The following is a 26,236-nucleotide window of genomic DNA, read 5'->3' on the forward strand; positions in this document are numbered from 1 at the left end:
TTATATAGCGCTTTTCTAGGCACTCAAAGCGCTTTACATAGACAGGGGGTATCTCCTCATAGTTCTATGATAGACATCAAAAACATTCATCTACACAAATCAGTGGCTCCCAAAAATGTAAAAACATATATCTGCTGACATGTGGTGATTATTATCACAGCAGAAAACATTTAGACACATTATTATAGACGCTTATCTAATAATTAAACCTTCTCAAGAAAACAATGATATGACCAATCCTAAATAAACCCTTCTGCAACTAAAATCAATTATTTTAACTGATTAAAGTTTACTTTTTGTCACCAGCAAAGATAATCAATTTGTTTGTCATTAATGTGATAAGAGTCATGCAGGCTCACAGTGAAAATAATTAGCCTAAAAAATAAATAGTAGATGTCAAAGTAGTACAATAGCATTTCATTCAATTATAAAAACAGTAAACAGTCATTTTGATAAATACAGCAGATGTTTAACAATGCAGCATACAGAGCTTGTTCATGAGGCCTTTTTTTAAGTGTATGCACATACTAACTATTGCTCCTTGACAGAACATTATACAATAAACCAAGGTTTTTTTTTTTTTTTTTTTTTTTACATTGTAGGCTCGAGAAACTCAACAGTGACTGCAATACTTATGACATTCCAGACCGGGTGAGAATAATCTAGTTAATCGTTAACAGGTTCTGATTTTATAAAATGCTTGTTGTATATACTGTAGGTTTGTGAATGTTTTATTAAACGCTTTAGTTTAGTACTTGTTCAGCTAAACATAAGCGTTTCAGGAATGCATTTTAAAAATATTCTTCTATATGTATTTCATTAGGTTCAAGCCGAGACACAAGAAGAAACGGGAGATAAACAACCCAGCACAACCTACTGCACAGTAGGACAACACCAAAAACCACCAGTCCACCCTGAAACAGACCACACAATTTATTCAGCAGTGTTCAAACAACAAAACAAGAAACCACCTGTCATATCCACCAGTGACACTTAAAATAAAACTGGTGGCCATTTCTCACATGAGGAAGGTATCACAAGATCTGATCCCAAAATGTCATTTCTACTATCTTTGTCATTTCTTTATGTGGAAGAAATAATGAGAACAATATACAAGTGTGTTATTTTGAGAATCCAATTTAGGTGTGCTTTCACAAGCACTGGTTTAGTATATTAGATTCAAACATCCAGATCCAAAAGGTCTTACTTTTTGTGTATGACTGTGAATTATATCTTAGATTGGTTTTACTACACAAAACTTCATAACTTTTAAATATAATCCCACAGTGAGAAAATATTAACTGCAGTAAACTGTGACAACTGATCCCACATGAGAATTTAGTATGAATTACATTTACTTGAGTAAATTGTCTGGGTAACTAAAATTTTGGGAGGATATTTAAATATGGGTATTTTTCTCCTTACTTAGCTAAGTACTTAGCCAGAGACAGACATGTTTTTACAGCACTGCAAATTATAACCAATCACACAAGATTCTGTTGAGCTTATGAATGCAATGGCCAATCAAATAAATAATGCTTAATAATAATTTGCCAATATGCTGTTGTGGCTTCTGTGTGTCACATGACAGAAGAATATTCATCAGTGCACTTGGTTCGTTATTGATTTATTTCTATATCTTTCTAGTGTTTTTAGTGCACTTTCATTGATTAGCACTAGAGAGCAACATTGTATCTTATTTCTGGTCATTGGTTTCTCATTAAGTGAACAATTGAAATAAACAATGTTTATTTATTTATTTATTTACTTTAATCTTACTTAAATTGTAATTTTGTTGATTCTTGGATTAGTCTTGGAAATACTGTTTCCAGAGATAGCCTTTTAAACAAACTCTGGCACTCAACAGGTCAACACTGGATATCATTGGCATTCTCAGGTGAAGATTATTGAGATGGGACCAAATTGAACTAGTTTTCTGATGAACATGACTGTAGATCCATCAAAATGCATGTGCGCAACTATTAAAGCAGAATATAAACATGATAACAAATAATGAACAAATTAGACACAGGTTTAATACATTGAGACAAAACAACAGTATTAGACCGCAAATCCACATTCCATGTATAAAAGCACACAGAAAAAAAAAAAAAAAAAAAAAAAAAACACGCCAAAAACAACAACAAGTGGCTTTTAGTTTGGAATCAGGTTCATCTTTCAGATAGGTACTTGTCACATAAATGTGTGTTCTGGGGACCTTACTTTCTAAAGCAAAGTCATTTTTTTGAGTGGGATATTCTGATAGTAATTAAATACTCTGAAGGATTTTCCTCGTATTGAACAGAATCGATACAAGACAGTATCGAGTCAACAGCACACAGACTCTTTGAAACATTTCTGATTTGTAGCTGATAAACCAAGTGAAATGACAGTGAAACAAGAGTTAGGTTGATAAGTCACTTTAATAGCCAAACAGCAGAAAAATGACAAATAAAATGCACTATAAATGTATTTATAATTTGATTATTTGACAGGTTCACCATAAATGAAATATGGTTTATTTTTTAAATAGCATTTTGAGAAGATTTTCACATATTAAGTTATTTGCATAGTTTTTTTATTAACAACATACAGTATTTGCTTAAGTAGGGTTTTATGAATTCTCTGAAGTATGTAATCCACTTTATTTTGTAAGAAAACCCTTTTCTTTGAATGTGCGAGACTTACGGTTCAAGTGTATTAAACTGTAAACTATTTGCGAGACAAACCAATGTGTTTGTGACAGTACATTAAAATAATGAGGAAAACAACCAGTTTGAAATATCAAATATCAAGCACCTTTCATGAGCTGTAGAGAAAAAAAAAAAAAAAAAAAATTATATATAAAAATAACGAAGCTAACTGTCAGGGTTTGGGTAGAGGGATGAGGCGAGGACTCAATGATGCAGATAGAAGGGCTCTGTAATAGTAATAAAAATAAAACAAACAAAAACTACCCCGTGGGGGAAAACAGACTAACTTGACTGGCAAGGCTAGGCTAGGCTAGGCAAGGTACAATATACACAGACAAATATTCGACGACGAACTCGCAACAAGACTGCAAACACAAGGACAATAAATAGGGAGCTAATGAGGAGGGTAACGAGGGAACACATGTGGGGAAAATTACATCAATTATCAGGTAACAAGATGGGTGGGGTCAAGACAATTGACGAGAGCACATGGCACATAGGAACTAAGACAAAAGCCATGTGCTCACACAAAACAAAAAACACAAGCACATGGCCAGCAAACCAATCGCAAGCCATGTGCTTGAATTGGACACAAACACGCAGCTAATGAGCAAGCTCATGAACCGCGTGTTCACACAAGACAGCACGCAGCCAGTAACAACTAAGCTGCGTGCCACAGCACAAGAAAGCACACAGCCTATAACTCGAGCTGTGTGAAACAATACAAGACAACACTTTGAGACCGCACGTACCACAATAAAATAGAACATGGAGCGCGAGTGTCCGGTCCCCGACACTAAACCGAAACTCAGCAAAACATGAGTGCCGGGATCCGAACACCACACTCCAACAAGAAACAGGACACGCAGACAAGAGCGCACGGCTCGAGCAGTCTCGAAGCCGCGCGCTCACATGAAAACAATGACATGAGGAGAGTATCAGGGCTCTGTCACAAAACCATGAATAACACTAACCTGAAGTGACAGAACCCTGACACTAGCCCCCCTCAAAAGGGACGCCACCTGGCGTCCCTAACATGGAACATCCAAAAACTAGACAGGAACAAGACAGAATAGGCATGGCAACACAAACCTGGTACACAACAGAACACAAGACATGGAAATCAAAATACAGACAAAATAGGGGAGGGAGAGAAGGTAGCCCAGTCAAGCAACAGGAAAACCCAATCAGTTAATAAAAGAGACCAGGGAGGGGCGGGAGGGCTGAGCCAAGGAGGCTCAGGCAGTCCAGGTGTCCCAGCAGTGGGCCAGGGTGGAACTGGAGAGATGAGCCAGCGAGGATCTGGCCTAACAGGAACCCATGCAGACCACCAGGGTGGAGTCGGAGGAATGAGCCAGCGAGGATCTGGCCTAACAGGAACCCAGGCAGACCACCAGGGCAGAGCCGGAGGAAAGAGCCAGCAATGATCTGGCCTAACAGAAACCCCGATAGACCACCAGGGCGGTGCCGGAGGGACGAACCAGCGAGGATCCGGCCTCACAGGAACCCCTACAGACCAGCAGGGTGGAACCAGACGGAGAGACCAGGAGGCCTCCAGCCAAACAGGGACCCCGACAGATAGGAAGGGCAAAACCGGCAAGGCACTCATCAAGGGTAGAGCCGGCATCAGGGCAAGGAGACTGGGCGGCGCCGGCGTCAGGGCAAGGAGACTGGGCGGCGCCGGCGTCAGGGCAAGGAGACTGGGCGGCGCCGGCGTCAGTGCAAGGAGACTGGGCGGCGTCAGGGCAAGGAGACTGGGCGGCGTCAGGGCAAGGAGACTGGGCAGCGTCAGGGCAAGGAGACTGGGCAGCGTCAGGGCAAGGAGACTGGGCGGCGCCGGCGCCTCACACTGAACTGTGAGATTCTGGGATTCACAATGATGGAAATCCCAGAAGATCTTGTGCTTGTGTAATCTGATGTCACCATTATTATTATGGTCAATGTTACTGTTGGATGGAAATTTGGACTTTTTGGTCTTGATCTTAGCTTTAATGTTGTGTTCTTTACTTGTGTTCTTTTGTTTCTTTTACTGAGACAAAATCTTGTTTTTATGCTATAAAACCACATGAACTAAATTAAAATTCAGTTAAACTATTTAGATTGTGTCAACTGAATGATTGCTGTCCATGAAAACAGGACGCAAACAGCTACTATTTGTATTTTAATATTAGAAGTAGCTGTTTTCCAGAGGAAGTGACATCATCTGATCACTACACCCTAAGACTGAGCTGCAGTGAAGACTTCATTGTGTGTAACTACAGCAACCCAGTGAGCTGGAAGACTGACACTGACTTCCACAGCACTATTTCATATTGATTGTTAGTGGACCAACCAAGAGTAGGCTATTTCTTTATCTGAAATGAAAGGACATGTGTCAAATCTCTCACAAATGCATGGATCAAATATTAGTGTCCTAGTTTCTCTGCTTTTAAACTAATGTCAAACAGTCAAAGTGTGTCATTCTAAAGTAATGTACTTTAATTCATGAAGAGTTTTTTCCAAGAGCAGTAAATACTGGAACTTCACTTCTCTAGTTTTTATTTTTACAGATGGTGTGGCACTGTGTAATACACTAATTGTAATAATAAACTGCTTTGTATTTTTATAACAAAAGTCTGCCTCCCTAGCATTGATATATATAGCTAAGCCAGAACAGACCACGGAGAAATCTTCTGTGACTTGTTTCATAAGTATGAACTGAGATGCTTATGAGATAGGACAGATTTGACTTACTTTACCTAACCTGAAAAAAAAAGGTAGAAGGTGTATTAAATTTAGTACCATTAAACACTATGTGCAGTAAGCGATTTCTGAGAAATACTGCTGATAATCCTAATCAATACCCAAACACTGAACATACCCTTACCCCAAGGACACACACCCTCCCTTAATTGTTCCAGGGGCTGTTTCATAAAACAAGTTTACCAAATAAGCCAGGCTTACTTAAGTTAGTCTGAATATGTTGAAACAAATAAAATGACAATAAGTCAGAATAACTGACAGTTTAGCTCCATTCCCCTCCCAAAAAAGAAAAAAAACTACCTGTATCATGAAGAACTTGATTATCTGCGTTTGTTTGGACAGGGGTTGGAGCTAAACTCTGAACGGACACCGGCCCTCCAGGATCAAAGTTCCCCATGCCTAAAAATACAACGTTGGTAGCACAATCCGACAGTAGCATTTGTTAGAACACTGGACCCAAAATGACAAATAATTTTACACTTACAAGCAAGAGTTCGATGTTAGTCGCAGGACCACCAGCTCCAGACAAACAACGCCGCTTTAAACTGTTCTGATACTTCAGTTAACCTTACAACAACTGCATATCATGTTCTGTGAAACATCGCAAATGAAATGTTACTCAAGTGTCGAGCAGAACCGAAGCAACCTCGGCATCCTTTGTCAGGACTTCCCGACCTCGTCGCTCCACCGCTGGGAAGTTTTTCCAGTATAGAGTCCTGCTCCTAGCTCTTTTCTGATCATAACCCATCTTTTTCCAGTGTCAGTCTTCTGATATTTTTCTCTTTTTGTAATGTATCACTCTCAACCGTCTACAGTCTTTCTACAAATCTCCCACTTGCTCTCTCTCTCCTCCCCATCATGAGCGAAATCGACGATTGGCTACAAGTGTGTTCTGGTGCTCAGTGATCGGTTCGATCCAGGTCCGTCGCTAGTGGGGTGAAAGGTAGTGACGATTATAGGGACCCACGGCTGAAGAGGGGCCCCCATCGATCTCAACTGACTGGCTGAGGTCAGCCTAAAAAGACGTTTAAGACAGTTGATGGACCACTGTTGCGTGTCGTGACGAAAGCTTATCATTTTCACGTGTTTTAAGCCTTGCCAATTTAAACATTCAAAAGAGCTGAAAGCATTCAAACCCAAGACGCGGAAAAGCTGAACAGAATGGCTGGTTAATCGTGCGCTCTGTTCAGAGCGCAATCAGAGAGCCGCGTCTCACGAACAGCAACACCGTACCCGAGCTCTCCTTCGCATCCTCCTGCATCTGAACAAATTAATACAAATCGCAGATTAAACATGCAAACAGAAAAAGATGTGAAGCAGCCCAATTCAGCACCAGCGCACGGTGTTCTGTGGAAGCTGGAATAAAGACAAAATAAACAAAGAACTCTGCATTTATAAAGGTATCTGACCAAACACACAGACACTCAATCATTCAGAGTACAAATCAACATCTCTCAAAATAGCTCACTTTGTTTGGTTTAATAAATCTAGTCTTACAAGCTCAACTAAACTGACAACTGTAATCTTATTGTGTCTTATTTTCCAGAGTATGAATTAAACAATGACCAGACTGTGTCATCTCTCCTGTGGCCAGTTGTTGGTTCAGTGGCATTGTGCATTTTGATATGTCTTTTAGTCTTTCTGTACTTCAAGTATAAAAAAGGTATGTCCATGTTGCCTCATTCTCTATGAAAAAACTGATCTTTGTGTTCATCAGTTTAATCAATTAAGTACTTTACTGCTTTTGTAAAGAAATAAAAAAAGAAAGATGAAAACAGATTTATGGTATTTTTTTATCTTTTAGTAAACCAAAAGAGACCACTGAAACCAAAACATTACATACAAATAACCAATCATTACAGAAATAGTTGTACATGTATCCTCCCGTATTATTATGACTTTGTCACTTTCACTTTAAATTGTAAAACTGTACAATATTGTCTTCATTTATGAAATGGTTTACACTACACCTGCTGTACTCAACTGAGTACATGAGGAAAGCCCCAGATGCAGAACTTTCATAATACTAAAATAACTAAGATTAGAGCAGTTTATATATATTAACAGCCATATATATATATATATATATATATATATATATATATATATATATATATATATATATATATATATATATATATATATATATATATATATATATATAATTTGATAAGTGTTGATGCTGATATGTTGCTGTACATTGTAAACCTCACAGGTGCTCAGGAGGAGGTAGAAGGTAATACAATCTATGCTCAAGTCGAGGTAAGCTTCAAACTTCTGTTCATCACTAAGCTTGCAGACACCATGTGTTCTCATGCAGTGTAGTTCTTATTAATCATGTTCAATCTAATTCATAATAATATGGGGGGATATAGCATATACATCTATTTCTGTAATGATTGGTTATTTGTATGTATTAATGTTTTGGTTTCAATAACACAAAGCTTCCATCTATAAATCAGCGGTTCCCAAACTACTCAAACGTATATCTTCATATTATCTTTAACAGTATATCAAACATAAAGATATCATCTAAATAAAAGGACATTATTGAAAAAAAAAGAACTTTTCTAAGTATGATGAACTTTTCCATTTCAAAAAACCTTTAGCACAATACACAGGTTGTATCAATGTTAAAGGATGAAACTATAGACAACTATAAAGTGTTGTAGATATTTAGACTCTCAATGAGGGATTAAAAAAAAACAAATGATCGGGAACGGAAAAGGACCGACCCATTACAGTCTACTGGACATTAGGACAACACCAAAAACCTACAATCCCCAATGAAACAGACCATACAGTTTATTCAGAGGTGTACAAACAACCAAATGAGAAACTATCCGCCATTTCAGCCGATGACACTTAAAATGAAACTGGCTATGTGTCATGGGGAAGTTGTTAAGACTTGATCTCAAAATGGTTTCTTTTGTTACATGCCGCATGTTTTGCATTTCTTGTGGTTTACTTTACTGATGTACTTCACAGTGACTTTTAAATTGCATTTTGCCCCATTCTGTTCTTGTTTCCTGTCATGTGTGTAGTTTCTTTGCAGTAGTTTTGATCATCTTACAGACTCTTACTATTCTTATCTTTAAATGGTTAAAAAAAGGGTATGCAGTTCTACTTTTCAGTCAAAGTTGGACCTCACCTCTCGTATCATATTTAGCAAGTAGACATTTGAATTCAAACATATCCAGTAAAAACATGACTTATACCTCAAGTATTACTTGTAGAGTTGCCAAATTACAAGTCGTGTCAGTCCATTTTGACTGAAAACCACTAGATGGCGACATTTAATCTTATTTCTGAGCATATGTTTCTCGTCCATTTATTTATTTAAAATCGTATTTCAATTGTGCTTTTGTTGATTGTAACACTAATGAGCTGATGGTATTTCAGCCATCTGTTCCATATTAATGAATCCTGACTCTAACACATTCTGCACTCAAAGACCAGAACGTGAGTAAACAAGGACCTTCGTTTTACAACATAATTCACCATTTTGGGCGCCGTGATGTCGGCCACATCCTGCCGTGGGTGACAGTTATTACACCTATTGAGACTGTCCAGGGATACCCGTGAGCAGCCTCAAAGGAGAAACGAAACACATTCCACAACACACACACACATAAGCACACACACACAAACAAACCTTTCTTAGGGTTCTTTATCTTCGTCATTTAATTAATGTTTTTTTGAATGTTTGTGTATTGCATAAAGATGGTTAATCCTGTGTAAACGGTTAAAGTTGCTGACTTATAAATTGGAAATGTGTCTCCTAATTTTAATGTTCTCAAATAGAACCATGTGTTGTAACCCTACTCCTGACCAGGTCGTAAAACTTTATGATCCCACTGGGAAACAGGACAGGAAAAAGCTAGTTCACCGGTACCTTTTTCTCAATGTATCCTAAACTATTACCTTTTTTTTAATGTATCCTAAACATATTAAGTATTTCTTTTTGGTACATTAGATGTTTTCCATAATCAAAAATTGGAGTATCCACAATTTTATCGTGTGTTAATCTTTAAATGTGTGTAATTCTGCATTTGAATGTAACTTTGTGTTTCTATCAGTTATATATGTACTGTTTGGTGTTTTTGGAATTGTCATGTTGTGACCCAACTATCCACCTGTATAAAAGGTGTGTAAAAATTTATTAATCTTGAATTACGAACTTGCTAGAATATCACTGCTGAGATCTGACAAGCCCTAAGCTATTAGGGTGGGTGTTTCCACAGAGACAAAGGAACTTTTTCCCACTTCAGATCGCGGACGTTCATTGGTTGTTCACGCGAACAGAGGCGTGAACCATTTCAAGCCATAAGAGCTGACCCAAGAAGGTCCTCCCTCTCTTATCTCTTCTCTCTTCCCTCCTGCTTCGACCCTCGTCGCTTCCACTCGTCTCGCCGTCCCCCCTCAGCACAGGGGCTTTTTTGGATTCCGTTATGTCTTGTACAAAGTTTACTGTCTGTATTGTCGTACGCGTATTTACTCTGTGTGATTTGTAGTTTGATGTATTATTAGTTCAATTATTAAAAAAACATATATTCATGATTGCCTCCGAACCGCTCACATTACGAGTCAATGAAGTGTCTGATCTTTAGCTACAAGCTTTACTTTGAACAACTAAATTCATCATAATGATAGGATAATGTTTTCATGGCCAGAGAATATTTTTCCTTGAATTATAATAAGTGATAACTTTATTGAAAATTGATAAGTTAATCTTAAGGCCGTTTGCTGGACAAACCACTGTTTGATTTGCAGTAATTTACAGTAAGAGATATCACAATAATTGATATGAAGAATGGAATATTGACATATTAATGAGTAAATTACAGTGCCCTGTAATGAGTTATTGATAAATGCAATTGAGCTATTTTTCATAATCAATAACATTAATGTAACTGTCATATGAGATATATATTAATAATATTCCTGATTAATTATTAAAATTCCCTATATATCATTTGAGTTAATTATTATGTACGACCCAGTGTGGCTACATGATTCTTGGCTTAGTCTTGGAGATATCTTTACTTGAGAAAACACTGATGAAGCTTACAGAGACCCACACATCATGCAGACAATAATACATTTATACACAAATTAAGAATCAATTCCCACAAAGAATTTGTTCCCTTGTTTTTGAAACTAATTTCCTTCATTTTAGATAATCATGGCCACAGATTAAGAATTTGTACACACTAATTTTGTTCCCTTGCTTTTATAATGTTAATTTGTTCCCTTGTTTTGATTTAATTAAAACAAGGGAACAAATAAATGAAATATGACCAGTCATAAATCATGACTTAATGTACAAACTGAAAGAGGTTTAACATCTTTTGTTGGACCAGCCATGAGACAGGAACTGAAATCAGGAAGTCAGATATCTGTAAGCAGCAATGTTTTAGACAACAGTGCAAACCAATGCCCAAAATAGCATCATAGCACCTCACTGATATATCCGTCATTTCACAGCAGCTGTCAGAGTTTCATCTAATGGGTCCAACTGTTTTGTGAAATGCGAAAATATTTAGGTTTGAATGAACACTAAAGCTGCCTCTCACACACTGTAAAAAAATCAAATAAGCTATTTACTTTAAAAAAATAAGGTAACAATATTACACATAATATTTTCACTAAGGAAGGGGAGGCGCGTTTCTCCTGTCCGCTCGGAGGGAGAGAACCGCGTATGCCGGCCAGAGCCTATTCTGCGCAGTTATGCAAACATAGTTAGAAAAGCAAATTTGCTCTGATTAACACGCTCGAGTGGGGGAGAGCGAGCAAGTGGAAAACTCCAGTGCATCACTGTATTCATAGTCAAGCCGCACATATCGCCCCTAACTAACACCTCGTGCGGGGCCTCGGCGACCGCAGAAGCGAACGGTGGAGGTTAGACGCGAGGCGACTTAAGAAATACACTCCAGAGCGTGGATTCTTTTTTTTTCTTTTTTTTTTACCAAAGCCGTAGGCTATCACGGAGAGAACATGTAGAGAGGCTGCTATGAACCTCTCAGTGCCTCCTCGTGATAAACCCATTATACGGCTCTTACCTTTCGTTGACTCATCGCGTCCGCGAAGAGGAGTTAAACACTGCTTGTAGAAACCGCTGGAGAACGCGAGATGAATCCTAGGGCACAGATGATTCGCTTCCCTGAAGGAATGAAATCTGAGCGAAATGGCGCGCGCAGTGTTGCCAACTTCTTTCAATGGAAAGTAGCTAAACCGTGCCTGAAAAGTCGCTAAATGCCGCTGGATGACGTCATCAGAGTCTCAGAGACTAAATAAGGTCTGTCAAAAAAAGTCGCTAGATTTGTCGCTAGTCGCTTTTTTGGAAAAAAGTCGCTGAGAGGGTCTGAAAAGTTGGCAATAGTGATGGCCGATTCGTGAACGAATCGTTCAATTTAACCGGTTCTTCTTAGTGAACCAGTTGAACCAGTTCACCAAATCGAACTGAATCGTTTGAAACGGTTCACGTCTCCAATAAGCATAAATCCACAAATTACTTAAGCTGTTAATTTTTTTAACATGACTGACACTCCCTCTGAGTCAGAATAAACCAATATCCCGGGGTAATCCATTTACTCAAACAGTACACTGAATGAAATGCTGTGAAGAGAGAACTGAAGATGAACACCGAGCTAAACCAGATAATGAACGAACACGCCCACTGCTGGAGCAGTTCTCGTTCTCAAGTCAAGAACCGGTTGCTTCGGTGTTCGGATCACCAGTACACTCAACCGAGAATCGTTTCTGTCGGACGCGTCCGATTTGAGAACCGATGAGCTGATTCTCGTTCTCGAGTCAAGAACCGGTTGCTTCGGTTTTCGGATCACCAGTACACTCAACCGAGAATCGTTTCTGTCGTACGGGTCCGAATTGAGAACCGATGAACTGATGATATTGCGCATGCGTGTAATTTTGTAAGTATTTTGTTAAACATCGGAAAGTGTGATCAAATAACTATATTTTATTTTGATTTTTTTTTATTATTATTTTTTTTAGATTAATGTTTCCAATCTGTATATTGTATATAATGTATAGGCCAAATGGGTTTTCAGGGAAGTTGGACAATAATTAAGACTCTAAAGACTCTTATGTTTAATAGGAATAAGGGATGATTTATGAGATATCTGTACTGTATTTATAGTTAATGATGACATTCACAAATTGAGTTTGTAGTAAACAGAACATGAACACGAGTAGAGCAGTTGATGACACTGAACTGCAGCACGTGCCGGTTAGAGCGATTCTCGTTCTCGAGTCAAGAACCGGTTGCATCGGTTTTCGGATCATCAGTACACTCAACCGAGAATCGTTTCTGTCGGACGCGTCCGAATTGAGAACCGATGAACTGATGATACTGCGCATGCGCGATTCAGCGTGAAGCCAACTGACTCACAGCATGTCTGAACCGAAGGGATTCTTTTGGTGATTGATTCTGATTCTGTACTAGTAATATTATGAGCGCGGGTATTTCGAGGGCTTGGATGAAGGGCAATCTGGCGAAACGTAAGTTCATTTAATAACAAATACATCGCAATGGATTATGTTTAGTAAGTGGATCATGGTTTCTGCGCTGATGACACCTAATTTATTTAGTTTATATCTTGAAGACTTAAATCCTCATATGCACATTATTGCTGTTACTGTATTTAGGTGTTGTTGCAAAACTCAAATGTAAACTTTTCATGATTATGAGGTTTTAACTGACTAAAGTTATGATTACTGACTTTATATATTTGAATGTTTGATAGACGTGACGCCATTACGTCATCGCCAATGACGTCATTACGTCGAGCGTGAAAGAACCGATGAACCGGTTTTTTCAACCGGTTTATTGAATCGAACCGTCCGAAAGAACCGGTTCGCGGAAAAGAATCGAACTTCCCATCACTAGTTGGCAACACTGGGCGCGCGGCACCCAGGTATACGATGCGTACGCATGCGTAGGGCGGTTCCAAGCGCTATTTGGCCAATAGGATTGGCGGGATGGTATAGGGCTTCAGACATTCGTCACACCGAAGGTGTTCCCATACGTGGTGACGTCACCGCAGCATCGAAGTGTGACCTATGAAAGGGAATCTATGACACAATTAATTTAATATAATAAGGGAAATGTGCTCATTTACTTTAAGTTTATTCTCAAAAGTCTGTGATTTTGAGTGAGGTCTGTTTGTATTTTGTCATTTTATGCATTTACAAGACTGTATACAGCCAAACAGCTCAAGAAGGAAAATACTTGAGAAATACTGGAAAGTGCTGCACTAGCACTAGCACTAGCAAATCTACTGCTCATTAAGCAAGAATTAATGCCTTAGAGGAGTAGTATCCTTAACCACAAGCTCTACTCTTCTGCACAGTGGTAACGATTGCACTGTGAAATGGAAACTTCAATGTAACAGAAACTCTTACAAATGTCAAACATAACTGAACATTAAACATTAATAGAAGCTTCATTTCACTCAAAAACATAACATAGCATTTAATTAAAAAATGTACTCTCCATATCCAGCCATATGCAAAGCATGCTGGGAAGTAACAATAACCTCTAAAATAAAACTGCAAAATTGAGCTTATTCTCTTAAAACAAATAAGCAGCCTTTTTTCCTTAATTATTTTAGTTTAATCAGCTCCCCAAATTCAATCAGCAAAACTGCTTAAAAAATGTAGGAAAACAGATCTTTTGGTTTTATTAGTAAAAAGTCCTAATTTTCTATATAACTCATATTCTATATATTTTCTATATAACACTGAATCACAATTTCTTTAATGAAATCCACACATTATTTTTAATTATCACTTACATTTTTTTAAGGAAAATTACAAGAGCCATGATTCATTTTTTACAGTGCAGTCATGATTTTTAATTTGAACTGGAACTAAAGCTAAGAGGAAATGATATGAGATTCATCCGTGTTTATGTAGCTGAAGTCACATATTTAACTTCCTCCATTGTTACATGGACAGAATCATTCTCTTTGAAATTTAATTTTTAATTCTTAATGTTTAGATACTCAATCTGTGTATTTGACCTTAAATGTTTTAATACATGTGTGTTTCAGATAAGGTAGAAGCTCCTGTCCTGACTGTAAACTCAAACTTGTCCATCATGAACCCTATCTTTACATGTAATGGAAGTAACATTACCATCAGCTTCATAGAAGCAGCTGTTCTCAAGAAGACCACAACATCATCTGATCACTACACCCTAAGACTGATCTGCAGTAATGACTCCATCATGTGTAACTACAGCAACCCAGTGAAAGTGCAGTGGATAAGACACATGCCTTTGGTGTGAGAGACCCAGGTTCGAATGCACTGTGAGACACCAATGTGTCCCTGAGCAAGACACTTAACACCTAGTTGTTCTAGGCGTGCGACCTCTGACATATATAGCAATTATAAGTTGCTTTGGATAAAAGCGTCAGTTATGTATGAATGTAATGTAATGAACACTGCACTGTTAATCTAAGTACATACTGTATCTGCTTTGAGCTGTAAATACACTCACAGATGAGGAAACAGAAAATAATTAAGAGAAAGTTAGTAAACACTGAACTAAGGGAAAGCTGATGATTTGGGGGGTTTAGGTGTAGGTCAATCTTACCAATTCATACGAATTGTGCAACTCATAAAATACCTAAGATTTGGCAAAAATCTTATGAATTTGTACAAGTGTGGTAGTACGATTTTTACGATGTTTATGGGATTATGGTCTGACACTGATTTGCCCAGTTTGGTCCATTTGGCCCTTGTCTTAAGTGCATTCAATGCATTATATAACAGAAAATCAAAGTGCCATTTATTTACTGTAAAAGAAAGATAGCACTTCCACACTTTTAATTATATTTTAGGGGAATGAATGAAGTGATAAAATGTATATAGTACATTCAATGCAGGTAAGCTGCTTTGGATAAAAGCATCTGTCAAATGCATTAATGCAAATATACTGTTCAAAATAGAAGACAAAATGCTGTGGCACATGTGCTTGTGAAAACCTTAGCGGATGTGACAGCAACTGACTGACACCCAGCCACTAAAACAACCACTAATTAAAAGTAGAAAAAAAAGCCCCTAAAAGTGAAGTAAGTTCTGAGAAAAGATTGATCATCTTTAGTTGAAGATGAGATGTGATGTGGTCTGAAACTGTGTATTTTGTGTGGTTTAAGTCTGCTGGTTTATGGTGATAACATACCACGTGTTTAATTTCCACAGTAGTTTCTGTTTTCATCTAAATAAGGTTATGAGGATATTCCCATTCCTCATCCTTCATTCATTCTGATCAACGTTTGTTTCTTTATTGAAGTGGTAAACTCACACACACTGCTGAGGGGGAGTAGGAAGTGTCTCAACTGACTGAGCAACGGAAAGTTTGGTTCTGTTTTTTCAATGCTTATGTAGGTTTCCGCCACAGTCAGAGCTAGCTAAATTTGATTCTTCTGACACCTCACTGTTTCCAAGCAACAGAGGTTCCTCTTTTTAGCCATTTGTCATTTGTGGTTCTGTATGCACCTTGATATTAGTGTCAAAATGTGCAGTGTGTAAAAAGTGTCAGAAAGTGTATTTTTCTGAATTCAGAAGTGGATTATTCTTGCGCTTTTGCTGTGAAAAGGAAGGATGTGGTGCAAAGCTGAAGTGTGAAGTTATCGTATGCAACACTCTATTTCTTTAAAAGTTGTGTAAAAGTTAATTAAACACTTTTCATTTGGTGTGGTACAATACATGCAAACACCTGCACATTAATAATGAGAGAGAGATGTTACTGAAATGTGTTTTTACACTTGAGTTCCCATTATTCTTTTTAATTTCTGATTAGAAGCTAGAACCTCTGAAGGATCAGCAGGGAGTTGTTTTTTACGCCATTGCAGTTCCGTCAGTCTACTAGGAAGTCAATGTGGTTGCAGTCATTTTGAGTTTTGCTTCTTTTTAATAAGTTTTGTTACTTTTTAGGAGGATGACAGTAAATCGACTACTCTTCTTACTCATTTTTATTTGGACCTCCAAAACAGGTAAAAAAAAATATATACAGATATATATATATATATATATATATATATATATATATATATATATATATATATATATATATATATATATATATATAATGGTTACTATGACAATGTGGACCACCAAAAGCATGGTTCATATTTCACTGATCATTTACTGAAATACTCTCTATTGTATGCTACTTTATACAATAATTTAGTCTACTCAGTTTATGATGATTATCAGTTTTTAATTTGTAAAAATGTTTTGAAAGAAACATACTCTTACACACTCCTTTAAGTTTTTTTTTGAATTTTTTCTTTTTTAAGTTACTAAAAGAGCTGTTTAAAACCTTTCTATTTTTAAAAGCGCTGGTGCTAATATCAGTTAGTAATTTTGTATGGAGTATGGAGATGAACTTTTCCTAATGTGACTGTAGTTTATCATACCTTTTATTTTCACCTCCGTTGCAAGCAGAATAAAAAATTTCATAATTATTCATAGGTGTGGTGAGTTTTGTTCAAGTGTGTGAAGTCATAATCAAACTTTTAGGAGTTCTGATCACCAAACTCACAATTAACATAATATTATAAAGCATGTATTTGCAGCATAGCTGTTTACTGAGCCATATGTCAGTGTATCTTGTAAATAGGAAATGTGAAAAGAGTCTGATCATATAAATAATACAAGATTAACTTATATTATCATAATCCTTTATAATCAGTAGAACCAATTTATTTTAACAGCTAATTTTACACCTTCTTACCATATGTCGGTGGATTGAAGTTTCCAATAAATGGACATCTGATATGATCTTAGGTGGTCAGCTCTAAGCCAACAATAAAGTGGACCAAAACACAGTCAACAATGGACTAAAGATTATTGTTTAAACTAAAAGAAGCAAATTTCCTGAATTAATGATAGCTGTCATTTGTGTTTGTGCTCCTTATTGGATTTTTGTTTGACATTTTTGTTTGTGACAGAAAATGCAAACATGACGCAGAGTTTTTTTCTTTTCTTTTCTTTTCTTTTTTTTTTTTTTTGCTGCATCTGAGGGTGTTTAACTACATCCAAACAATAAGAGAATATAACAGAGTTTGTACTTATTTAGAAACTTGTGTTTATATAAAGTTCTATGACATTGAAAATGTGTATTTGAACATATTTTCCCACTCCTTTGCAGACTATCAGTTAAATTATAAATTTTGAGTACTGCCAAAACTTTTGAAATTTGACTTCTTTTTGTATTTGATAAATGCATTACAGCTGATGTATACTGCATATCATTAAAAAAAAAAAAACGTTTGAATCTTTAAAAAAAATAATAGGCTTTTTTTTGCACAAATCAGGGCTATTTTTTTTCTTCACAATATGACAACTACATTAACATTAATATTCTTGATCATTCCTTTAAAAAAGAAAAGAAAAATAAGTACAATAGGGGGTTGTGTGTTCAGTTCACCAGCTGCATTCAGAAAACAACTATCTTTCTGTCTCCTCAGGGTTCAGTGCTGAGATCTCTGTGTTTGTGCAGACAGGAGCTTCTGTTCAACTGGATATACAGACACAACAACTACCAGAGTTTGAGGATTTATACTGGATGAATGATAAATCAGACAGTATAGTTAAATACAACAATGATTCCAAAAGAGTAAAACTTTATGACTCCTACAAGGACAGAGTGGATTTCAATGATGTAACCTTCTCTCTGACTCTGAAGAACATGCAGAAGACAGACAGTGGACTCTACAGAGCAAGAACAATTGGATCAAAAACCAGAGATTTGGTCTCATACAGAGTATCTGTTATAGGTGAGTGTGATTTTGCTTCATGTGTTCAGCTCATATGTGTTCAGCTCATAAAAAAAAAAAAAAAACTGATGTTTTACTCTGTGCGGTATTATATAGCACAAGTGATGAAATTAATAACATTTTCCAATCATGCTTTACACACAGATGATGTAAAGAAATTATATGTGGTAAAATAAAGTTTGGTATTAGTCTAGCCCCTATCAGATTAAAGGCAAAAGCACTGCTGTGATTAATCATACACCAAGACTTCAGGCAACTTCTTAATACACAATCAAATGAATACAAATAGAAACTCTGAATATGATTAAGTTTGATGATGTTTGAGGATTTTTAAACACAGTTGATCAACTATTCTGATTTATGTTTGTGGAATATATATTCTTTCAGACTCTGTGGAGGCTCCTGTCCTGACTGTGAACTCAATCTGGTTCAGCAGTGACTCCTGTACTGTGAACTTCACATGCAGAGCTCATGAGCTCATGATTAACTCCAGCTATCAGAACAACAGCTGCTCTCCACAGGAAGTGACATCACAGATCAACACTCTCATCCTGGACTGCAGTGAGGAATCCATCATCTGTAACCATAGCAACACTGTCAGCTGGAAACAAGACAGAATAAACATCACACGGCTCTGTGATGATAAAAGTACCCCCCCCACCCCAACACACACAAACAGTGCACATTAATTCTCAAATCAAATATCTCATTTTGGTTTAATGAATCCAGTCTAACTGCTGTAAAGTGAACTCAGAAAAACTGAGCTGTCAACCGTAGTTCTTAATTATAAACTTGTCATTTTCCAGATGAAATCTCAAAGAGTGATTCATCTCGCCTGGGTATAGGAGTTGGTTTGGTGGCAGGGTGCATTTTGCTTTTATGTGTTTCAGCCGTTGTGTACTTCAAGTATAAAAAAGGTATGTCCATATTGGCTCACATACATTCTCTATAAAAACTGATCTATGTGTTCATCAAGTTGATCAATTAAGTATTTTACTGCTTTTGTAAAATAATTAAAAATAATGATGGTGATATTTCTTCAGTTTTAGTTAACTGTAATAATTTAGAATGGGGTGTTCTTACACTTTTAATAATTCTCGTCTCTACAAAATATCCTCTGATGAGATCATTTAAACATCCTTAGTACCAACCAGTTATTAACCAACAATAAAATATATTTAAGAACACATTTCATCCTAAAATACAGTACATTTAATTTTTTACAGATTAAACCTTACTTTTGATCAATATTCACCTCAACACAACTCAACCTGTTCAGGTTTAAATCTCACAATATTTGTAACAACGATGAGGACAGAAACATATTTGTTCTTTGCTGGTGCCAAAAAATTAGGAATGAACAATCATTCTATAATCCTGAGAATGATTAGTTAAAGCAAAACAAATAAAACACAAAGGATTACTTCTAATGTAATTATTATATTAATTTCTAACAGAAATGGTTTACACTACTTCTGTTTTCAACTGAGTACATGAGGAAAGCCTCAGATACCGAAGTACATAATACAAAAGAAACTCACTTTAGAGCAGTTCGGAATAAACAGTCAGCCAATATAAAAAAAAATATTATATATAATCTGTTTTACTAAACCGCATGGGTCAGTATCACCATAGAGTGCCTTTCAACCCTCTGAATACTCACACATTTTGGTCTTAATTCCCCATTGGCTTTATGTCATGTCATAAATAGTAGACACTTATATTACTATATATTAGTTGAGCTCCCACACATTTTGTATTAGATAATTATGCTAACTATTTTCTGAAAGTTGCAATGTCCCTTTCCTTAACATAATTATTTGTATGCTTTCAAATTATAAATATGTAAAAGATTTTATGTAAACCCTGTGTTTTTAGAGAAACTCATACAACTTGCACATGTATTTTTTCTTATTGGAGAAAACTGAAATTTGGATACAGTTTTTTTGTTTGCATGTTTTTGATCCCACACCTAGCTATTGAACACACTGGATTATATAGATATGATTGAATTGCTATTTTACATTTTAATTTAAAATATCAAGATGATGGGGTGGACACATGATGCAGAACACACAAAGCATAACAAAATATGACAATGAAACATATATTCAACTTAAGGACAAAATAAATCTAATAATAATAAATAATTTAATTACTGTCTCAATCATATGAAGTAGTACAATAGCATTTAATTCAATTATAAAAACAAAGTGTCACAGTGTCTGGTCTGTGTATCCCTGGGTGTCCACTAGAGGTCTCACTTCCCCTTATCGTCACCCCACTTCAGACACTACGTGTCTTGTTTATGTTTTGTTTTGGATCTTCTGGTTTTGACCCTGCCTGGCTTGTTTACCCGTTTGGATTACCCTTAATAAACACCATACCCGCAATTGGTTCTCTCTCCTCGTTCCTTGCATCACGTGACAGAAAGTAGCAAACAGTCATTTTTTATAAATACAGCAGATTTTAATAATGCCGCATACACAGCTTGTTTATGAGGCCTAAAAAATAGTGTATGCACATACTAACTATTACTCCTTGACAGAACATTATACAGTAAACTCAATCATATTTCCAATTATTTTATAGCAATATTAACTACAAATTAATGCTACTGTATATCCACCCTGTCATGTATATGTCCAACCTATCAAGATTAAGTGGCAGACGGGGGGACATTTTGAGCTTTAATTAACATATTAGCTTACAACAAACTGTGACTAGCTAAATAGTTAGTCAAGTTGTTGAAGAGATTTTGGTATACTCAAACTTACATATTTTGAAAATACTGTATTCTGATCACTTTGGGCATATTTTATGCTGACAGGGTGAACATGCTAAGCTTTGGCAAAGCAAAAAAGCAAATTTATACAAAGAAAATGTTTCCCTTTGAAAAGTCACCAACTTACTCACCTCAGCCGCCCGCAACTAAAGAGACAAAAAATCCTGTCCTGATGTCTCTAAAGTGGACAAACTCTTATTTTTATTACCAAATGATCAATTCACTCAAATTGAGTAATCTCTTATTTAATAAAATATTAATAGAAGAACAACATTTTTAAATTGTACGATTTAACTACTCTAATTCAAATTTAATGAGCAGTGCATGGGACATGGCAAAATAACATGCATCCTCTTACACAAAACAAAACACAAATCTAGAAAATATATTGAAAGAGCCAAGCAATGCTTTAGTATGAAGAGAAAAACTTAGCCTAATATAACACACACTATCATAGTAATTTTTAAGTTATCATGGTAAATGAATTATTTACGTACAGGACACTAAAGGCAGCCAACAGTGATATTGACCGGCATGCTAGCTTTAATTTAATTTAATAAAATAAATCGTTTTTTAGATGCATATATGAATATATTCTTTATTATTTGAGAAGTTCTGATGTTGATATACTGCTGTACATTGTAAACCTCACAGGTGCTCCGGAGGAGGTAGAAGGTAATACAGTCTATGCTCAAGTTGAGGTAAGCTTCAAACTTCTGTTCATCACTTAGCTTTCAGACATCATTGATATGTTGTTATGTGGTATAGTTCTATGATAGACAACAAAAACATTCATCTACACAAATCAGTGGCTCCCAAAAATGTAAAAACATATATCTGCTGACATGTGGGGATTATTATTATCACAGCAGAAAACATTTAGACACATTATTATAGACGCTTATCTAATAATTAAACCTTCTCAAGAAAACAATGATATGACCAATCCTAAATAAACCCTTCTGCAACTAAAATCAATTATTTTAACTGATTAAAGTTTACTTTTTGTCACCAGCAAAGATAATCAATTTGTTTGTCATTAATGTGATAAGAGTCATGCAGGCTCACAGTGAAAACAATTAGCCTAAAAAATAAATAGTATTTGATAAAGTAGTACAATAGTATTTCATTCAATTATAAAAGCACAGTAAACAGTCATGTTGTTTAAAAAAATTTAGGCTCAAGAAATGCAGAAACCCAGCAGTGACTTCAATCCTTATGACATTCCAGACCGGGTGAGAATAATCTAGTTAATCGTTAACAGGTTCTGATTTTATAAAATGCTTGTTGTATATACTGTAGGTTTGTGAATGTTTTATTAAACTCTTTAGTTTAGTACTTGTTCAGCTAAACATAAGCGTTCAGGAATTCATTTAAAAAATACTACTTCTATATGTATTTCATTAGGTTCAAGCCGAGACACAAGAAGAAACAGGAGATAAACAACCCAGCACAACCTACTGCACAGTAGGACAACACCAAAAACCACCAGTCCACCCTGAAACAGACCACACAATTTATTCAGCAGTGTGCAAACAACAAAACAAGAAACCACCTGTCATATCCACCAGTGACACTTAAAATAAAACTGGTGGCCATTTCTCACATGAGGAAGGTATCACAAGATCTGATCCCAAAATGTCATTTCTACTCTAACTATCTTTGTCATATCTTTATGTGGAAGAAATAATGAGAACAATATACAAGTGTGTTAATTTGAGAATCCAATTTAGGTGTGCTTTCACAAGCACTGGTTTAGTATATTAGATTCAAACATCCAGATCCAAAAGGTCTTACTTTTTTGTGTATGACTGTGAATTATATCTTAGATTGGTTTTACTACACAAAACTTCATAACTTTTAAATATAATCCCACAGTGAGAAAATATTAACTGCAGTAAACTGTGACAACTGATCCCACATGAGAATTTAGTATGAATTACATTTACTTGAGTAAATTGTCTGGGTAACTAATATTTTTTTGGAGGATATTTAAATATGGGTATTTTTACCCTAGATAGGTACTCTTACTTGAGCCAGACACAGACATGTTTTTACAGCCAGCACTGCGCGTTATAACCAATCACACAAGATTCTGTTGAGCTTATGAATGCAATGGCCAATCAAAAAAATAATGCTTAATAATAATTTGCCAATATACTGTTGTGGCTTCTGTGTGTCACATGACAACTCCAGAGTATGAAATAAACATCCTCCAAACCCGCGTTAGCTCTGTTCCAGGAGGAATGCCTTTGCCTAGACACAATTATTATTGATATTTCCACAATATTTACACCAGCAACAATATACATTTGTTTACATTTTGCAGAAAAGACAGAAGAATATTCATTAGTGCATTTGGTTCGTTATTGATTTATTTATATATATTTTAGTGCACTTTCATTGATTACCACTAGAGAGCAACATTGTATCTTATTTCTGGCCAATGGTTTCTCATTGAGTGAACAATTTTATTTTGTTTATTTTATTTTTTTACTTAAATCTTACTTAAATTGTACCTTTGTTGATTCTTGGATTAGTCTTGGAAATACTATTTCCAGAGATAGCCTTTTAAACAAACTCTGGCACTCAACACTGGATATTCTCAGCATTCTCAGGTGAAGATTATTGAGATGGGACCAAATTGAACTAGTTTTCTGATGAACATGACTGTAGATCCATCAAAATGCATGTGCGCAACTATTAAAGTAGAATATAAATATGATAACAAATAATGAACAGATTACACACAGGTTTAATACATTGAGACAAAACAACAGTATTAGACCGCAAATCCACATTCCATGTATAAAAGCACACACAAACAAAACACGCCAAAAACAAAAGCAAGTGGCTTTTATGTTGGAACCAGGTTCATCTTCAAATTCAGATAGACACTTGTCACATAAATGTGTGTTCTGGGGACCTTACTTTCTAAAGCAAAGTCATTCTTTTGAGTGGGATATTCTCTATGATAGTAATTAACTACCGTATTCTTTAGTATTTTCCATATTAAACAGAATCGATACAAGAAAGTATCGAGTCCACCGCACACAGACTCTTTGAAACATTTCTGATTTGTAGCTGATAAACCAAAGTGAAATGATAGTGAAACAAGAGTTTAGTTGATCAGTCACTTTAATAGACAAATGGCAGAAAAATTACAAATACAATGCACTGTAAATGTATTTATAATTTGATTCTTTTGACAGGTTCACCATAAACGAAATATGGTTAATTTTTATATAGAATTTTATTGAGCAAATGTTCATATATTAAGTTATTCGCATAGTTTTTTGTTAACAACATACAGTATTTTCTTAAGGAGGGTTTTTTGAATTCTCTGAAGTATGTAATCCACTTTATTTTGTAAGAAAACTCTTTTCTTTGAACGTGCGAGACTTACGGCTCAAGTGTATTAAACTGTAAACTATTTGCGAGACAAACCGATGTGTTTGTGACAGTACATTAAAATAATGAGGAAAACAACCAGTTTGAAATATCAAATATCAAGCACCTTTCATGAGCTGTAGAGAAAAAAAGAAAGAAAAAATATATAAAAATAACTGGAAGCTAACGACCCAGAAGCCTCACACATTCAACTTACAATGGTCACTCTCTCTTTTATGTTTACATTTTTTTCTGTATGAAAAAAAAAAACTTTTTCTGTATTAGCCAATCTACTGCATATTCAAAACATATATTTTTTTTTACATAATTTTTATTCATTTTCATTGTTTATGTAATATGTTTTTGTCTTTTTTGATGAATACAAAAGACTAGATGTGTTACATGTGAGTTTCATCTGCTGTCTTTATAAAATAACATGGTTGGATTAAATTAAAATCTTTAAATCTTCAAATGAATTTGAAATATGTTTTTTTTTTTTTTTTTTTTTTTTGGAAACCATGACTTAATGTGCATACCAGGTTTAACTAAAAAAAACAATTCTGGAAGTTTGAACCAGTCATGGGTCAGATGATTTACACAGGAAGTCGGGTTTATCCTTTTGTTGTCTATGTTTTAGGCAGTAGGGCAATCCGGTGCTATAGTATCATACAACTGCACTGATGTGTCTGCCGTTTCACAACAACTGTTAGTTAGTCACCAGAAGGATTCCAGGACTTGAACTGTTAGCAGAATAAAACTAGATAGAGTCCAAACTTAAATTAATGATAGATCTATAATGTATACATATAGCTATAAATAGAGCTGCTTATATGTGAAAAAATTGAGGTCTGATTGTCATGTTCATGAATGAACACTGATGCTGCTCACTGTTATGTAGTGTTTTATTGTATAAGCATATTCACAAACTGAGGTGGTTAGGTTATGATTCTGAAGCTGTGTACACCTGTGTACAGTACTTACATTTGTGGTCCTTAAAGTAGAGATGTTTTGTGAAGTGACTGACTATAAACAGGATGTAGATAAGTGTTAAAGAAGTGAGACTAGGGGTGAATAATGAAGTGGAAGACTAAGCATAGACCCTGTGGAACAAATAAATTTTCACCTAGTACAATGTTAAAGTTATTTCATTTTGTTTGACTTTGTTATGCAGCTCTTCTCAGTTTTGACTTTGTGACTCTTTAGGGTGGAATTTCACACGAGCTCAAAAGTCAGCTATATTTACTTACACATTGCCTATAATTTTATGCTCATTAGTCACTTGTCAGGTGAAGCAGTAGTGGGCTGTAGTAAGAAGTCACATTGGTCCATGTTTGCTTCCTTCACTGAAAGACACGTATCAGTCTTTTTTGTGAGCTTCAATGGAGTTTAGGCTGCTGGTGACCTTAGTTCTTTCTACACACATCACAGGTATGTAATCTAATCATTTTAATATTTTAAATGTGTCTTGGATTAATGATTTCTTATGGTGACAAATCACTAAATTAATGGGCAGTTTTAAAATTCTCCTGAAATTAAAGTTTTAATTCCTAATGTTTGGTTATCTTTTTTTTTTGGTTTCACTTCAAAACTGTTTCACTGAAATATTTCAAGTATTTTATGAGACTTGACTGATTTGTTACAATCAAATATTGACAACACCAAATCACACTGAACTGTGAGATTCTGGGATTCACAAAGATGGAAATCCCAGAAGACCTTGTGCTTGTGTAATCTGATGTCACCATTATTATTATGGTCAATGTTACTGTTGGTTGGGAATTTGGACTTTTTGCTCTTGATCTTAGGCTTTAATGTTG

The 26,236-nt window shown here is 35.8% G+C and overlaps 2 protein-coding genes and 1 long non-coding RNA gene across 3 annotated transcripts in view; all 3 read left to right on the forward strand.

Moving 5' to 3' along the window:
• Positions 1–26,236, forward strand: part of LOC127951092 (natural killer cell receptor 2B4) — a 57,335-nt gene that overhangs the window by 4,499 nt on the left and 26,600 nt on the right. The gene's annotated exons all lie outside the window — the stretch shown is intronic.
• On the forward strand, positions 608–24,938 carry LOC127951095 (uncharacterized). The gene is made up of 3 exons (XR_008152586.1): positions 608–651; positions 824–1,031; positions 22,645–24,938. It is a non-coding gene; the product is annotated as an uncharacterized LOC127951095 (long non-coding RNA).
• On the forward strand, positions 16,387–24,891 carry LOC127951093 (uncharacterized). The gene is made up of 7 exons (XM_052548746.1): positions 16,387–16,456; positions 17,936–18,244; positions 18,632–18,892; positions 19,051–19,161; positions 21,684–21,730; positions 22,208–22,264; positions 22,437–24,891. The coding sequence occupies exons 1-7, from the start codon at positions 16,402–16,404 to the stop codon at positions 22,608–22,610; spliced, it is 1,014 nt and encodes a 337-aa protein (XP_052404706.1). The 5' UTR covers positions 16,387–16,401; the 3' UTR covers positions 22,611–24,891.

This window comes from Carassius gibelio, chromosome B2, assembly GCF_023724105.1.
Source record: "Carassius gibelio isolate Cgi1373 ecotype wild population from Czech Republic chromosome B2, carGib1.2-hapl.c, whole genome shotgun sequence".
Classification (NCBI taxonomy): Eukaryota; Metazoa; Chordata; class Actinopteri; order Cypriniformes; family Cyprinidae; genus Carassius; species Carassius gibelio.

Excerpts from the sequence above, each read along its gene's own strand:
- LOC127951093 (XM_052548746.1), top strand. The coding sequence starts at position 16,402 with ATGACAGTAAATCGACTACTCTTCTTACTCATTTTTATTTGGACCTCC. Across the intron at positions 16,457-17,935 it reads TATTTGGACCTCCAAAACAG|GGTTCAGTGCTGAGATCTCT; the intron begins GTAAAAAAAAAT and ends CTGTCTCCTCAG. Across the intron at positions 18,893-19,050 it reads ACGGCTCTGTGATGATAAAA|ATGAAATCTCAAAGAGTGAT; the intron begins GTACCCCCCCCA and ends GTCATTTTCCAG.